We start from the raw sequence: 16531 nt of genomic DNA on the forward strand, positions 1-16531 counted from the left end.
TATATCTCCTCATTGGTGTATCATGTATGCGAGTTTTACACAGCATTCAACGCAAATGTCACACGTAGACACGGATTCCCAAGTTACACATGCACACGTGCGACCATGGATGGGAATAAAAAGACAGCAACACCTTTATTAACTTGCTTTTGATAGGACAGGTGACGTCGACTATGACACGTCTTTTAGGATACCAGGATTTCGAGTGCCAACCATCAAACGGCTGTGAGTTGCTGACCTAACCACTAATTCTTCCAGTGGCCGTCCTGAAGTCTGTGCAGTGTTGCAGATTTCTAGTTGATGGCATGGAAGCTGTCAGTTAGTTATTGCGTGTCTAGCAAAGAATGGCAGAATGGTAACAGGTAAGGGGTTCAATGCCGTCATTCCCGCTCACCCTAGGCTCCACTTGATTGCAGAATAAGATGATTGGATTTGATATACGAGGTAAAGTTCAGACTTTGGAGCTATGAAGAAGCTACGAACATAGAATTTCGATACGAAGAAATGGTATTGATTGTAGGGAGGCTTGGTGGTGGTCTTTACGAGCTGGTAGCAGAGGCTTCTAATGAGAGTATGCAGTTATCGTGTAGATCACTAAGATGATTGAACGATGAAGAACCCCTTACTATGAGTTTAACACTTTGCTACATATACCAAGCATCTCGAATACTAAATAGACTAATAAGGTGTATATAGTCTTTATGGCAAATCTCGTGATTAACTCACGATACGCAAACTTCAACCCTCCATGAAGACATACAGGCTATGATTGTGATAGCACTTTTCAGTCTCAGCAGAAGTACATGTTCAAAGCATATCCATACTTATCGATTATAAAATACTTCATTACCTACTCGCGTCAATATATCCTTCGCTGATGCTGTAGCTAACTGATCTTCTCAAAGTTCAACTTCAAACTCAGCCACATATAAAGCCACACATCTAATAACAGTCTGGCCAGCACTAATATAACAGCCAGCGTGGCGGATCACACTCACTGACTGAACCTACCCCTGCCCCTCGACCAGACTGGACCAGTCTGGAACAAGCCAACGACACGTTCCCCAATCTCCTTTCAGACGCAACGACAACCAATTCAAATCAAACCTCATTTGTCTCTGGCATTCTTTGTTGCGCATCTACCGTTTAACTTAGCTCTCTCTAGCCTTTTTCTCCATTTAGTACCACTCCGAGGCTTCGCGACACTTTAATTCTCTCTTACACATCGCACTCTCGACCAACTTCTTCGATTCGAATCGCCAAAAAGTACTCCTTTCTAATTATCCTGCTATTCGTTCGTCCGCGTCACCCCTCGACGTTCCGTTTCGCCTGCGCTGCCAACCGAGACCTGATCCGGACCCTTCCACATCGACGTTCGACATTCGCAACTCGACACATCTCCAGTGAAACACAAGTCGCATAGGTGGCATATTTATCGCTGCTATCTATCACATCGATCCCCCGACTCTTTTCGAGACACGAAGCCGCGCTGGCCGCAGTCTGACATCTCGGCTTTTATCCTTAACCCCTCTTAATTTGGCCACCATGGCTGTCGCATCTATTCAAGACCGAACCTCTGAGTTCAAGTCGGTACTCGCCCAGGCACAGCGAAAACAATCTTCCTCAAAAGTCAGCTCTCAGCGCCGGTCTCTATTGACTGATGCGCAAAAAGATGCCGCCAACGGCCATGCTGGAGGTCCCCCAAGACGATCCGAGTTCGCCCGGAAGGCTGCTGAAATTGGACGTGGCATCTCTGCGACTATGGGCAAGTTGGAAAAGCTAGCTCAATGTGAGTACTATCTGCCAATCTCGGCGACGCGAATGCCCGGCGTAGTTCATAGTTCTAACCTCAAGAAATAGTGGCGAAGCGACGAACACTTTTCGACGACCGTCCTGTGGAAATCAACGAGCTTACTTTCGTCATCAAGCAAGATCTCTCGTCTCTGAACCAGCAAATTGGAGCTCTTCAAACACTCACCAAGCAACAACACCCCAAGGCCGATCAGGAGGGCGAGCACAACAAGAACGTTGTCTACCTACTACAGGGCAAGCTCACTGACGTCTCGGTCAACTTCAAGGAAGTTCTCGAGGCCAGAACCAAGAACATCCAGGCATCGCGATCAAGAACAGAGAACTTCATCTCCTCCGTGTCGCAACATGCTCAACCATCAATTCAACAGTCGGCTTCTCCTCTCTACGGAACACCAGCTCGCAACTCACCCGCACCAGGAGCCCAAGATACCCTGTCTCTCAACCCCGTTGGCGATCAACAGCTGCTGATGATGGAAGAGGCACAGCCCTCCAACACATATATCCAACAACGAGGCGAAGCGATTGAAGCTATCGAGAAGACCATTGGCGAGCTTGGCAGCATTTTTGGACAACTAGCTACCATGGTTTCGGAACAAAGCGAGATGATCCAGCGCATTGACGCCAACACAGAAGATGTGGTCGATAATGTTGAAGGAGCACAGCGAGAGCTTCTCAAGTACTGGAACCGAGTATCAAGCAACAGGATGTTGATTGCCAAGATGTTTGGAACGCTAATGATTTTCTTCCTGTAAGTTCACCTTTTGCCTCCAGGACACCAGCAAGGCTACATTCAAGGATATCCAGTAGTTACTAACAAAATTTAGGATCTGGGTTCTTGTTTCGGGCTAAGCCTTGACGACGAAACGCAACACAAGACACGAGAAAAAGAGGCGGGCGCGGAAAACTTGGACCAAGGAAGGGAGTTTACGGCACATGTTTTGTTGTAACGGGGTACTATTCGATAGGTGCACTTCTTTTCCATATGTACGTATGTTTGTACCTTATACTTTGTAGTCGTTTTTTCTTTAGAGATGGATCGGAACGACGTAGCATAGAGGGAAAGGGTCTTGCAGGAAGACTCTCGTCGATGGCTCATGTTGGGGGTTTCGGGATTAATAATGAATCAGTAGATCCTCAATGGCATAGACTTACATATTGGGTGACAAAGTATCAGGCATTTCCGTGAATAGAGTGGAATTGCTTATGATTGGTCTCATGGCTTTGGCAGTTGGCTTCAGAAGCAACCCCCACGTTGACGGGATTGGTATATCACGGCCAGGATATGAGATATAGCCGACATAGCATCATCAGCACAGGATATATAAAGAGGCAGAGTCGGCCATCGGCCCTTTAACTTTTCCTACGCACTTTTCTAGCATACAACCGAGTGTAGAAAACCCGGTATTCTCAGGAAGGGTAACAACTCCATAAACAGCGTCTTTCAACCTTTGGGGGCATCGCCGGCCGGAGTTCTCACCGACCTCTTTACCACTCCAAGTTAGCCTCAACTCACCATCTCAAGCCCTCGGAGCAACCCCACCCCGAGAAATCTCCATCGATCAGCGCTTTTCCGTGTAAACTGCACCCCAAACTTGCTCGAAGAGGCAAAAATGCCCCTCGAGCTCGGTGACATGCGTAGCGTTTTGGCGGGGTTCACCCCGCAAAGATGAGCGTAGATTGGGGGGGCTTGTTTATGAAAGAATATTGCAATAGAGTAGCTCGGTAGATTAAGCTACGTAGGCATGAGGGGCATTGGGTCATGTTCATGATGTGGCAGCGGTTTATAACCTGCATGTCTCCCGCTTCTGTACGATCTTCTTCTCTTGTGTTTTGTTTTAGATCCCTCTCATCTTCTTCACGATATCCACCGTCTTACAAGATTCACACAATGGCTCCCTCTACCTTTAAGCTTAACACTGGCCAGGAGATTCCTGCCCTTGGTCTCGGTGCGTTGTTTTCACATGTTTTAAGCCTCAAGAGCTCAATTGACTGATTTTTGTTGCTTGTAGGTACCTGGCAGTCCCCCCCTGGCGAGGTCGAGAAGGCCGTCACATACGCTCTCAAGGACGGTTACAAGCTGATCGACTGCGCCTACTGCTACGGAAACGAAGAGGAGGTTGGTGCTGGTCTCAAGGCTGCTTTTGAGGCTGGTGTCAAGCGTGAGGACATCTTCGTTGTCACCAAGGTCTGGGCTACTTATAACACCCGCCCTGAGCTTGGTCTCGACAAGAGCTTGAAGGCTCTTGGCCTTGACTATGTTGATCTTTTCCTGGTGGTAAGTTACGATTCAAAAGAACCTTTGAGTTTACTTGCTAAGCGGTTATAGCACTGGCCTCTTCTCCTCAACCCCGAGGGTAACGACGACAAGTTCCCCAAGAAGCCTGATGGTTCCCGAGATGTTATCCGAGACTACAACCACGTCGATGGCTGGAAGCTCATGGAGAAGCTCCCCGCTACTGGCAAGACCCGTGGTGTCGGTGTCTGCAACGTGTGTTAATCACCTTCATTCCACCAGTCTCAGCTAACACTCGGCATAGTACAGCAAGAAGTACCTCGAGGAGCTTCTGCCTCATGCCACTATCATCCCCGCCGTCAACCAGATCGAGAACCATCCCAGTCTTCCTCAGCAGGAGATTGTCGACTTCTGCAAGGAGAAGGGCATTCACATTGAGGCATACAGTCCCTTTGGCAGCACTGGTGGCCCCGTCATGACTGCTGAGCCTGTTGTCAAGATTGCCGAGAAGAAGGGTGTCTCCGCCTCTACCGTCCTCCTCAGCTACCATGGTAAGTCTCATGAACCTGATCGTGAAAAGTATTATTGCTAACAGTCTTCTAGTCGCCCGTGGCAGCACCGTCCTCGCCAAGTCAGTCACCCCCGAGCGTATCACCGCCAACAAGACCATTGTCGACCTTGACGACGAGGACATGAAGGCTTTGAACGACTACTCCGAAGACCTTGTCAAGAAGGGCGAGGTCAAGCGATATGTCTACCCTCCCTTCGGCATCGACTTCGGTTTCCCCGATAAGTCATGAATCAAAGGTCGGCTATAGTTATATGATATTGGGAATAAAGATGAGATGTGATGAAAAGCGGCATTGAATGATATTGCATCTATAATAGATCAGAAGCCCAAGTTGGCTTCATGAATAGAAAAAGTAAAACTCATGAATATTTGACGTTGCTTAATGTGCTAGTGCTTGCATTGGCGTAATATAGCCATAATGCTTTGAGGATCAAGTCAGAGGAACACCCCGTGGGATGCTCCTAGTTTGGCCTGCAATGGGATCTGCCGAACTGCGATGCCGCGTCTGCGAGTCTGGCCTGAAATGCTAGTATGTAACTTTCTGCATGTCCAAAAACTGGTTATTTCGTTTGCATTTTAGTGGAAGACTTTGTGGCTGCTGAACATACAACTCTCTCAACACCGTCTTCCATGGGTATGTTCACTCATCAGTCAGACATGTCAAGTATAGCAGCGAGAAAGGTCAAGGTGGTCAAACATCTCATCATTTTGCCAGAAACTAGGTATCTATAATCCTCAAGACCCCATACAACACGCCTTTTATCCCATTCATAAAACCCTCACTGTTAACACCCACAACCGTTATTAATTTACAACCGACCTTTTAGTCATTTTTCGTTGAAGTCCACAACAACCTTGATAACAAGGTTGCCTTGTTCATCTCTCACCTTGCCAGCCATCTTGAAAGCCTCCTCAATGTTCTCCATGCCCTTGTATCTTTGAGTGACTAGACGGCTCACGTCAGGCATGTTGGCAGGAGGGTTGGCCAGAAGCTCAATGATCTCCTTGTACGTGTTGGCGTAACGGAAGACACCCACGATGTCGACTTCGCGAAGAGCAGCGGCCGACATGGGGATGGTGAGGACGGGAGTTCCCATGCCAATAATCATGACCTTGCCTCCAGGCTTGGTAGCGTAGATGGCTGTTTGCACACAGGTTTCTACACCAGTGCACTCGTACACAGCTGTAACCTCACCGACAGCCTCTCCGTTGACCTGTGTCTCCTTCACCATAGCAGCGACCTTCTGAGCAAAGGCGAGCTTGTCCTCAATAGTTTGTGGTCGCTCCATGGGGACGACTACTGAAGCATCGGCGAAGCCGTTGTTGATGGCAAAGTCAAGGCGGTCCTTGAGGATATCGGCGATGATGACGGTCTTGGCTTGGTCGGCCTTTGCGACAGCGGCTGCGAGAAGACCGACGGCACCGGCGCCGAGAACGAGGACTGTTGAGCCCTTGGGGAGAGCGGCGCGATCACGGGCGTGCATTGCGACTGAGAGAGGCTCAACGAGAGCGCCGAGATCGAGAGTAACATGTTCGGGCATTCTGAGCCAAAGTCAGTACATTTCTCAACTGACGAAGCTTCAATTGTCTTACTTGTGGCACCACTTAGCAGGGTGGTTGATTCTCTCCTGTAGAGTTCCCTGCGCATGAGGATTGGCCTTCGCTGAGCTGCGGAACTTCATTCCACGGCAAATGTTGTAACGACCCTCACCACAGAGCTCACAAGCCTCACAAGGAAGACCAACCTCGAGCGCGACGTGGTCGCCAGGCTTGAGATGTGTAACGTCTGAGCCGACGGCTACGACTGTGCCTGCAGACTCATGGCCGAGGGTGAGAGGTTCGCGAACGATGATGTCGCCGTTGCGGAAGTGGTTGTAGTAGTGAAGATCGGAGCCGCAGAGGCCGGTTGACTTGACGGCGACCTGGACTTCGTTGCTTGAGGGTGCCGGAAGTTCACGTTCTTCCTGTCAATTGAGTCAGTCTGCGATCTTGAATGCAATTGAGTAATGGTGTTTACCAGACGGAGATCCTTCTCGCCGTGGAGGACGGAGGCCTTGACACGCTCAGTTGCCATGATGAAGGTATAAGAGAGGCGAAAGTGGTGATATGATGAAGGGAATGATTAAAGAAGAGCAATTGAGTAATTGGTGAACTATTGTGACAGGAATATGCAGAAAATGGCCAGTGTTACAGATGCAAAAGTTATTGGAAGATCATGGATCAAGACGAGAGCGAGAGGTGGGTTAGTAAAGGGCGGAACTAAACAAGGACATTCAAGCCAGGGCCGATGTCGACCAAATATCGGATTGGACAGAAGCTATTCTACTACAATCCCTAATTGATTCTCAAACTAATATCACGGAGAGAGGACCGAGATGGCCTCGGAAAAGGCGCCCCACGATAACATCGAAATGCCCCGCGACGAGACGTCCCATGACGTGCAATGCCCCCATGACAGCAAAAAAAGGAAGAGAGAATCTTTATCCGCAGTGGTAGAGCCAGTGTTAGCGTGCCCCCACTGCCCTGTATCCCGCGGGGTGAAGCGCTAAAGATTGAGCCGTTGGGTTTAGGACGATCCACTGTTTTGGAGAGTGTTGGAGAAGCCCTGGGAGGAAATGTTGGCCGATTCATGAGCTGGATCAAGGTGAATAACAAAGTTGTCTCTATAAAGAATATTTTATCTTGAGATAATCATTAGGTGTTTGCAGCCTTGATTGTATGAGCTGTTATCCAAAGAGCTGCATGGTACCAGTCTCTGGAGATATCTCATGATACAGAATCAGCATCATCCCTCTGCGGGGATCCAAAGCTCGTCTTCGGCCTTCTCTCCGACCTTCACAAGCCGGTTGAATGCAAACCTACAAAGTAAACCTGCATTACGAACAAATAATCAATTGGCCAGTTCTAGTCCGGTCCAACTCGCCAAATTAGAACCAATCCGGCTCCTCCTAAGTCGGAGCTCAAAAGTTTACCCCTCGGTCATTAATAGCGTAATACCCCAGCCCATCTCATGGTGGAACTGACTGCCCCTCGTTAAATAAAACAAAAAACATCACCAATTCCTCACGACGTCAGTAACTAATATCTCAAAATGTCTGCTTCTTTCTTCTCCCTTGAGGGCCAGACTGCTCTCGTAACTGGCGGTACGCGTGGTATTGGCCAAGCTGTAGCGATTGGTCTTGCTGAAGCTGGTGCCGATATTATTCTTGTTCAGGTACGGGACATCTCATGATGAGGCCAGAACTCGAGACTAACTGGACGTACAGCGAGATACTACATCACAGTCAACAAAAGAGTCTATCGAGAAGCTTGGCCGAAAGGCTTTTATTTACACTGCTGATCTATCGTCGCAAGAATCTGTTGCTGGGCTCGTGCCTAAGGTGCTAGCTGATGGACACCAGATTCGCATCTTGGTGAACTGCGCTGGTATTCAGCGACGACACCCTTGTGAAGTCTTCCCTGACAGCGACTTCAATGAGGTATGAAAAGTCACTCTCTGTTGTAAAATGTGCCTAACAACGTCTAGGTCATCCAAGTAAACCTCAACTCTGTCTTCACCCTCTGCCGCGACGTCGGCGCCCACATGCTCAACCTCGAACCCTCCCCCATCACCGGCCGTCGCGGCAGCATCATCAACTTCGCCTCCCTCCTCACATTCCAGGGCGGTTTCACTGTCCCCGCCTACGCCGCCTCCAAGGGTGCGGTAGGCCAAGTCACCAAGAGTTTCGCCAACGAGTGGACCTCAAGGGGCATCACCGTAAACGCAATTGCTCCCGGTTACATCGCTACCGATATGAACGAGGCTCTTCTTGCAAACCCAGAACGTCTTGCTAGTATTACTTCGCGAATTCCTGCTGGTAACTGGGGTTCACCGGATGACTTCAAGGGTACAGCTGTTTATCTGGCGAGTAAGGCCAGTGGGTATGTGAGTGGGCATGTGTTGGTTGTTGATGGTGGTTGGATGGGCCGATAAACGATACGTTTGAGGGTGGTCTCTGAAGCAATCTTGAAAATAGGTTATAATATAATATCTTTGGCGTCTTTACAAAGTTGGAATGGCGAGTGATTAACGACGGGCGCGAACAAGTCTTCGTTTGGCCAAGCGAAGAGAACCGCTTGGGTCGACGAAAGTCGTGACTCGGTTTGTGAGGTGCCTAACGATATGGAAAGCATCAGGGTTCTTGGACCGGACACTGTAGCGATCAACTTGGCAAGAAATTCCACAGTATCAGGATATCACCTACAGCAATTGCAAAGCCGCAATTCGGACTTTGATGAAGGAATGGCTCAGCTCGTCGGACATGTTGATACTGACTTGGGGATTTCGACGAAAAGACTTTAGAGAACTGGTCGAGACTGAAGATATTCAGCTGGTTGGTTGTAGCTAACAATTCGGCATATAAGCAGGTTTTATGCGCAAACTTATCGGACATTTACATGTGCTTCGAATCGGAAGCCGAATATGGAACCTCACTCAGCTGATGGTCCATGTCATACAACAGCTTACATGGATTTTCTCCGAATGTCTCGGGTTACTGCTAAGATCACTCCGTCGTTCGGTAACTGTATAAACAGTGCAAGAAATTTCGTCTATATTCTCCCGTCCAGATCTACCTCTAAACCCACCCAGTATCGTATCCTCTTTAGATTTTGCTTCCTGCGCCATGCGAAACCGCATCAGCCTCTGTGTAATGCACACAAACGATAACAAAAGGAAACATGCGCATGCGCCACGCATACGCATACGCATTTCATAATATCGTAGAATCACTTAATGAAATCACTGGGATTTACCCTTTGAGCCTTCATAGTAGTGGGCCATCTGGAGGCCTGCTCTTCGGAAGCCGCACTTGACGTAGAAACCCTCGTTGGCTTCGCTGCAGTCGAGGATGCTCTTGTAGCAGCCAACTTGCTCGGCGATGTGGTCGAGGGCTTGGATGATTCGGAGACCGAGCTTCTTGCCCTGCTGGTCCTTTGCGACGGCGATATCTTCGATGTGGCCTACGGCGCCCAGGCTGTGAATGCTACAGACTGTTAGCGATTGTCTGAGAGAGATTGAAGGTCATTGACTTACAACTTGCGCTCAGTGATCAAGGCGCCAGTTCCAACAACAGGCTTGTCGCCGCGCGAAGTGTCCTCAATGATGATAATGTAGTAACTGCCAGCAGCGAGCATGTCATCGTACTGCTTGGCGAAATCGGCTTCAGTGATGTCGCCAACGGTGGTCAAGACACGCAAACAGTCGAGAAAACCGCTGTTGAAGTCTGACTTTCGCAGAGCGCGCAGAGTATAACCCTCGGGGAGAGCGGCGCTGACCTCAGGGGAGAGGAGGTTGGCGCTGAACATGCCTTCTTGAGCCATGGCGGTGTCGGTGTCGATTTGGCGGGGGATTGTGTTTGGCGGGGTGGTTGTCGAGGGCACGGGAGATGTCTCAACAAAAAGACCTTGAAAGATATTCAAACAGAGCAATTGAAGAGAGATATACTCAAAAGAATATGTAAGATGTTGAGATATTATCGAGGTAAGATCTGGAAGCGGTTTCGTCTTTTTCCGTTTCAGAACAGAATGGGCGGAGTCTTGAGCTGAGCTTGGCTTGTCCTTTCCCGTACCTTTTGTGTTTAGTGCCCCCCCACTGGTTCTATATCGGGGACGATTTACCATCATCGCTCAGGGGTCAGCGAGTCACAGCCTCAAGGCGATCCCGACACTTAAAAAAGAGGCCAAAGGACAAAAAGTGTGGTTCCGCCCGGGATCGAACCGGGGACCTTCTCGGTGTTAACGAGATGCCATAACCAACTAGACCACGGAACCGAGGTATTTGATTGGATGGGAATGAGGGAATCAATTGGGGTTCAAGATTGTGGTATTGGTGAAGGGTGATGAAGCTGTTGCGAAGTCATTCCATGGTTCACTTATACGGATGAAAGGAAAGCTCCAGTCTTATCTATCGGCCGGATAGATACATTAAGCAAACTCTCGTGGTGAGTTTATTGCATAAAGTTAAGTAACGCAATCCAAATTGCTATTATAGGCATCCTACGACCGCTAAACACATGCTGTGGTTCGTTATGCGATACAGGCGACTATGAGATCAGGAACACAAACGGTCGAGCCGCAACAGATGGTCCCTTCTGTTTACTTGAGTCAAATCACATGCTTGAAGCATGGCATGAATAGATGGAGAGGCGTCACCAGTCATTCAAGGATAAGGTAAGTTCCATGTCTCAAAGTTCCGTTGTTTTGTTTTTTACCACCAGCAATTCGCGTCTCAAGTCCAATAAGTGATTGTTTACTAGAGACATTCGGTAATCTTGTTATCATTTGAGGCATGAAGGGTCGTGTCAAGAGATTGAATGTTTTAAGACACTCGAAATTGGATGGCTTCTGGACCCTGATAATCGCTATCAAAAGCTCCCCAAACTCGGAATATTCTGCTTGACACCCTCAGATAGCACTGCAACATCGAGGTCTGATCAGGTACAAAACTCAATTTATAAAGCGAATTACAACAGCGCGGTCAGACACTAACAACTCACTAAGAGAGCAAGGATTTAAATTGATGAGTTGTCAAGCATCAAGTCGGGTCTTGGCAGGTACAGGCTCCTTTATCATGCAATCACATGCAAATCTGTTTCACATCTCGTCATCTCTTGAAGCATCTCTGTCTCTGTCTTATTCCCTGTATTATTCTATGTCGTCCAACCAGAATCACAAGCGACATGCCATTAGTCCTTTGTCACGTTCTTATCTACATTCCGACCATGTAATTGGTGTTATTCGTGGCCACCCTTCAGCGTGTTCCATGTGTTGAGATTCATGACGCTAAAGTTGAACTACTCAAACTTCGCTCAAACCTCGTCTCGAAATAAGCCAGAAACACTCAGACCTCTCGTTTGTTATTATTTCCCATGAACAAGCATTCGAAGATTAGACTGGTATCATTCAGCTACAACTATCCCGTCATATCCCACCTTCTTTCGCCCCTCAACGCCATTACAATCTGGCTTCAATGACAAACGCTTCGCCATGGATAACTCAAGCATCATATCGGCCGAGGACCTCCCTCCGCAACCTGGCCGAACACTACTCCCCTCTCCAGTAGCTCAAGCCGTGAGTCTTGCAACTCGCTCAACATGCCTCGCTATTCGTCTCGGTTCCAGGGCCGGATCTTACGGTCTAAGTGCTGCAAAGGTAACCACTTTATCCTCCTTGGAACTTGCTCGCAGCATGGTCGAAACTGTTCTATCGCAAGCAGGAAGAGAAACACTCTCGCGGTCGCAAAGCGACATGTCTACCGTTGAAGCCGAATCCATCATCGAACGGAGTTTCGAGCATCTTCACCATGCCATGTCCCAGGCCGTCTTTTGGACGAGTGCAGGTTTTCACTTCACAAGTACAACTTTCTCGATGGCTTCAGGGATATCGCAGCTACTTCTGTCTTCACTCGATCAGATCTTCGGCTCAACTGATTCCTCTCGAGCCATTGCGAGTATCGTCACACTGATTAGACGGGAGTTCCATGATCCCGCCACCGGCATTCATGGGGATACTGTTGGTATGATGGATCTTGTGCTTGGGTTATGTGCTTTGGCATACCTACAAAGATGGTCCTGGAAGATGGTTGAAGAGGAAAAACGACGACAGGACTCCGAAGAGATCATATGGGACGTCGTTGTGTTAAACGATGGCGAACGTGTTGACATTCAAGATCGCATTACTCGAACACCAGCCTTCACGAGGCCGGCCGGTTCGACATCTCGGGACACAAGTCCTACCAATCTCCAGCAAGCCGTTATTGGTTCTCAATCCGCATCTTTTAAAGAAGAGGAAGCTGTCATCGACCAGCTCAAAGATGAAATGGTCAAGAAACTCCCTCCCGACACATCCGTTTCCATTTCCAACACAGTGTCATCAACACAAACAGTCACCATTGACGTTGACGGACCTCGTCCATTCCCTTTACCTTTACTACCAGGTGCCGAGATCGTTGAGACCAAGGGATTGAGTAGTCAGGCAGGCCGTCGTACCAGTCAGATACTAAACGACCCTCCCGAAGCCTCCAGTTACCGTGTTGTCTATAGGCTCGAGCGATCAAGGACTGGTGACGTTTCCTTTCAGGGGTCTCAGGACATACCTGTCTCTGTGATTGATGTATCAAAGGGGGAGCCGGCCCCTGAGGTTCCAGCCAAAGAACCTCCCCAAGTGCCGAAGAAGGCGAGGACAACGGGAGTTAAGTCGCCTCCACCACAACATTCAAGACCCGTCAAAAGTGCCAACGATCAAACATCCCGAACTTCTCCTCAGACCATACCAAAACCTCGAGCCAGTGTAATACGAGATGAAAAGGGGAAGTTCACACGACCAACTTCCGCGTCACCACCATCGTCGCCAGCAGAAATCAAGACTCCACAACGTGAAGCAAACCAGAAGAGACCTCGCGCACCTGTCAACTCCTCACAAGCCACCAATAAGACCACTGCCCCGCGAGAAAGCACTATAACTACCAGAAGAGTTTTACCCAAAAGGAAGTCAGATTCTTCGACAACGAGCCAGACAAGCGAGAAAAAGACTGGTCTCAGACAGGCTCTTCGAGATGGAAGTCAGTCAATCTCGAATATTTGGAACAAGGATTCACCGCCACCGGAAAGTAGACCTCGTCCACAGTCACGGATAACAACTGTTAGCAAGACTGGCAACAAACCCATGCATAGCCCGCGCTCTTCCTCGGATCAAAAGCGTATTGAGAAGGCGGAACTTATACCACGCAACCCTTCCCGTGCAAGCTATGTCTCCGTTCACGAACGTCGTCGAGATTCTATGATATCTCAAACAGATACGTACTCCATCCATTCAGGGTATGGCACCCCAACCCACTCTCCGAGTGTTTCGCTGAGTGGTGCCGCATTTGATTCGTCTTGGGTTCAGCAAGCCCAAAATGATGGTCTGCTTGCACCTCCTCCAATTTCTGCCGGTCACCGTAGGGTCCTTCGTAAGAGCCCAAGTCTTTGGAGCATGGCATCCAATGATTCACAATCATCGCTGGTCCTTTCATACTACCATCAAAAGAGCGCCTACACAGCGTCAGATGCACTTGGGGTCCTTCGACGTGATGGTACGGTGAATGGAATATTTCCTCAAGCACATGTACTTCGAAACATCACGAGGTATATGAGGTTCTCGTCTGCATCGTACGGTTCCGCGTTTCTCAAGTTCATGGGCATTTCGAAAGACATGCCCCTATTGAGAGCTTGGGATAGCACCCATACAGATGTCAGACACTTTGTCCATCATACTGAATCAGACACCCACAGTGTTCTTCTTGCCTCTATTGTTGATCCACAAGGAGGGACGGACTCTAGTGGTTCAACCGGTACTGGCGTTCCTTTGGTGCACTACATCTCCCTGGACCATGATGCTAAAGCAGTCGTGCTTGCTTGTCGAGGTACACTAGGTTTTGAGGATGTTCTGGCAGATATGACATGTGATTATGATGTTTTGACTTGGCGTGGTCGAGGCCACAAGGTACACAAAGGTGTTCATGCCTCAGCTCGTCGTCTTCTATACGGTGGCGATCGCCGCGTGCTGTTTACTCTCCGAGAAGCATTGCTCGAATTTCCAGATTATGGGCTTGTTCTCTGTGGCCATTCCCTCGGCGGCGCAGTGACGGCATTGCTTGGAGTGATGCTTTCCGAACCAAACCCAACAGGCACTGGCTTTGTGACTGCGATCGAGGGACCAGAAAGGACTGTTGGTGATGAACTATCCGATGGGCTCCTACCTGTTCACTCTACGTTACCACCACGACGTCCTATACACGTGTATGCCTATGGGCCTCCCAGCACTATGTCAGCATCTCTACGTAAGAGAACGCGTGGTCTCATTACGACCGTTGTTCATGGAAACGACATCGTTCCATATTTGTCACTGGGAGTTCTGCACGACTTTCAGGCAGTTGCACTCGCTTTCAAGAATGACCAACAACAAGCCAAGGCGGAGATACGTCAACGCATATGGCAGGCCTTCCAGACTGGTGTAGCAGATAAGTGGTACGGAGGTTTGCCCTCTGTCCCATCTGGAGACTCCTCAAAATGGGGTCATTCAGTGTTGCAGGGCCTCAGAGCTGGTATGACGAACCGTAAGCTTGTGCCACCTGGAGAGGTTTTTACCATCGAGACACAACGGGTTTTGAGGCGAGATGCATTCTTGCTACCCGAAGAAGATCACATTGGAAAGCCAGCCCAGAGAATTGTGATGAAATATGTCAAGGATGTTGAGGAGCGCTTTAAAGAGCTGAGATTTGGAACGAGTATGCTGATCGATCATAACCCAGCTAGGTATGAGGAAGCCTTGAACAAGCTTCGTGTTGGAGTCGTGTAAGTGTAAGTGGGACTTTATGCTGATGAGTTACGATACGGAATGACTCGGAGGTTTTGTGATTTAGGTGTACAACAATATGGAGTGTTTCATGGCGGAATGACTTGGATATATGTGGTCTATTTACATCAATTGTATCTTTTTTTCTCATATGTGCAACGTTGTGAATATTTAATCAGCTGTAGTGGTGATGATCTTGCCATCATCGTCATAGAAGATCTCCTTGGCCTTGACAGATCTCAAGTGATCCACACCCTTGCTTAACTCGCAGTCGTGGTAGAAGAGATATGTCTTGCCCTTGAACTCAACAATGGAGTGATGTGTCGTCCATCCCAGCACAGGCTCCAGAATACGTCCACCGTAAGTGAAAGGTCCGTATGGGCTGTCTCCAGTAGCGAAGCACAGGAAGTGTGTGTCGCCTGTTGAGTACGAGAAGTAGTACTTTCCATTCCTCTTGTGCATCCACGCAGCCTCAAAGAAACGTCGGTCATGGTCATCTCCCAGAATGGGCTTGCCAGTCTCAGGGTCAAGGATCTGGATCTCCTTGACTTCATCGGCGAATTGGTGCATGTCCTCAGTGAGCTTGGCTACTCTTGGTCCTTGGGCGGGAACACCCTCGCCGCTGACCTCCTTAGGACCCTGCCACTCGGGGTCAAAGATATCATTACCCTTCTGGTAGCATTGCAACTGCCCACCCCAAAGACCTCCAAAGTAGAGGTACGCTTGTCCATCCTCATCCACGAAGCTTGCAGGGTCAATACTGTAGCTTCCCTTGATGGGCTCTGGGTCGGGAGTGAAAGGTCCCTCAGGCTTGTCACCAACAGCAACACCGATGCGAAATATTCCTTGCTTATCTCTGGCGGGGAAGTAGAGGTAGAATTTGCCGTTCTTCTCAGCGGCATCGGGAGCCCAGAGTTGCTTGGAAACCCAGGGGATGTCTTCTGTCTTTAGAACAACACCGTGGTCGACGACCTCAGCTGGTGGGTCGAGGCTCTCAGTGCTGAAGACATGGTAATCGGCCATGTCGTACTGATCGCCATTGTCGTTGAACTTGATATCGGTCTCACGGTCGTGAGAAGGATAGACGTAGATCTTGCCATTGAAGACATGCGCCGAAGGGTCGGCGCTGTAGACGTTGGTGATGAGAGGCGCCATGATGTATGACTTTTATGAGATGTAGTGTGTTGTTTGGTTGGAGGTGATGACTTGCAGTGGCTGAGAGAGGACTGCCTATTAATATTTGAATGAGAATTATAATATGATATGGATAATTGACCCCGCGTTGACTTGTAAATGCGACTTGAGGCTCATCTCAGTTGATTCATTTATCCAGTCAGGCCACGCAATTACCCGGGTTGAGTTCCACACCAGATGATCAAGTTAGAAAGCCAAGCCAAGCACCTCGGCATGATGCGTACGCTCTCAGTTGGAGAGAATAAGTCAATGAAACGGTGCCACGGCTTGAATTAGCCGCCGGTAATAGATTCTGCCCGTTCAATTGTGGCGTATTTGTTCCTGGGCTATTTTACCCAAAAACATCG

General features: G+C 48.9%; 8 protein-coding genes and 1 non-coding gene across 11 annotated transcripts; 4 read left to right on the top strand and 5 right to left on the bottom strand.

Annotated features, from left to right (window-relative positions):
- The first annotated feature begins 960 nt into the window (after positions 1-960).
- Positions 961-3177, top strand: FOXG_03674 (syntaxin 5). Of its 2 annotated transcripts, XM_018381502.1 has the most exons (3): positions 961-1789; positions 1861-2560; positions 2637-3177. In XM_018381502.1, exons 1-3 carry the CDS (start codon positions 1546-1548, stop codon positions 2659-2661), a joined length of 969 nt encoding a protein of 322 aa, XP_018238016.1. In that variant the 5' UTR covers positions 961-1545; the 3' UTR covers positions 2662-3177. The 2 variants fall into 2 exon arrangements, with proteins under 2 accessions (XP_018238016.1, XP_018238017.1); XM_018381503.1 differs by having other exon boundaries at positions 1861-3177.
- A 196-nt stretch (positions 3178-3373) lies between these two features.
- Positions 3374-5436, top strand: FOXG_03675 (alcohol dehydrogenase). Its single transcript, XM_018381504.1, has 5 exons — positions 3374-3758; positions 3822-4087; positions 4139-4300; positions 4350-4596; positions 4649-5436. The coding sequence occupies exons 1-5, from the start codon at positions 3572-3574 to the stop codon at positions 4843-4845; spliced, it is 1059 nt and encodes a 352-aa protein (XP_018238018.1). The 5' UTR covers positions 3374-3571; the 3' UTR covers positions 4846-5436.
- FOXG_03676 (L-iditol 2-dehydrogenase) lies at positions 5243-7276 on the bottom strand. The gene is made up of 3 exons (XM_018381505.1): positions 6634-7276; positions 6210-6580; positions 5243-6158 (listed from the first exon to the last, which is right to left on the bottom strand). Exons 1-3 carry the CDS (start codon positions 6688-6690, stop codon positions 5444-5446), a joined length of 1143 nt encoding a protein of 380 aa, XP_018238019.1. The 5' UTR covers positions 6691-7276; the 3' UTR covers positions 5243-5443.
- A 149-nt stretch (positions 7277-7425) lies between these two features.
- On the top strand, positions 7426-9343 carry FOXG_03677 (2-deoxy-D-gluconate 3-dehydrogenase). The gene is made up of 3 exons (XM_018381506.1): positions 7426-7830; positions 7883-8095; positions 8143-9343. Exons 1-3 carry the CDS (start codon positions 7708-7710, stop codon positions 8587-8589), a joined length of 783 nt encoding a protein of 260 aa, XP_018238020.1. The 5' UTR covers positions 7426-7707; the 3' UTR covers positions 8590-9343.
- On the bottom strand, positions 8683-8919 carry FOXG_18627 (uncharacterized protein; the record flags this gene model as incomplete). Its single annotated transcript, XM_018398765.1, has 2 exons — positions 8683-8809; positions 8861-8919. 2 exons carry the CDS (start codon positions 8917-8919, stop codon positions 8683-8685), a joined length of 186 nt encoding a protein of 61 aa, XP_018238021.1.
- A 53-nt stretch (positions 9344-9396) lies between the features above and the next one.
- Positions 9397-10280, bottom strand: FOXG_03678 (glucosamine-phosphate N-acetyltransferase; the record flags this gene model as incomplete). The annotated part of the gene is made up of 2 exons (XM_018381507.1): positions 9397-9640; positions 9691-10280. 2 exons carry the CDS (start codon positions 10278-10280, stop codon positions 9397-9399), a joined length of 834 nt encoding a protein of 277 aa, XP_018238022.1.
- Positions 10281-10353: 73 nt separating this feature from the next.
- FOXG_18628 lies at positions 10354-10427 on the bottom strand. The gene has a single exon. It is a non-coding gene; the product is annotated as a tRNA-Val (tRNA).
- Positions 10428-10714: 287 nt separating this feature from the next.
- Positions 10715-15221, top strand: FOXG_03679 (esterase/lipase). 2 transcript variants are annotated; one of them, XM_018381508.1, is made up of 2 exons: positions 10715-10826; positions 10913-15221. In XM_018381508.1, the coding sequence occupies exon 2, from the start codon at positions 11643-11645 to the stop codon at positions 14991-14993; it is 3351 nt and encodes a 1116-aa protein (XP_018238023.1). In that variant the 5' UTR covers positions 10715-10826; positions 10913-11642; the 3' UTR covers positions 14994-15221. The 2 variants fall into 2 exon arrangements, with proteins under 2 accessions (XP_018238023.1, XP_018238024.1); XM_018381509.1 differs by having other exon boundaries at positions 10779-10826; positions 10899-15221.
- On the bottom strand, positions 15162-16145 carry FOXG_03680 (alpha-N-arabinofuranosidase; the record flags this gene model as incomplete). The annotated part of the gene is made up of 1 exon (XM_018381510.1): positions 15162-16145. One exon carries the CDS (start codon positions 16143-16145, stop codon positions 15162-15164), a length of 984 nt encoding a protein of 327 aa, XP_018238025.1.
- Between the last annotated feature and the right edge of the window lie 386 nt (positions 16146-16531).

This window comes from Fusarium oxysporum, chromosome 8 (assembly GCF_000149955.1).
Source record: "Fusarium oxysporum f. sp. lycopersici 4287 chromosome 8, whole genome shotgun sequence".
In the NCBI taxonomy this organism is placed as follows: domain Eukaryota; kingdom Fungi; phylum Ascomycota; class Sordariomycetes; order Hypocreales; family Nectriaceae; genus Fusarium; species Fusarium oxysporum.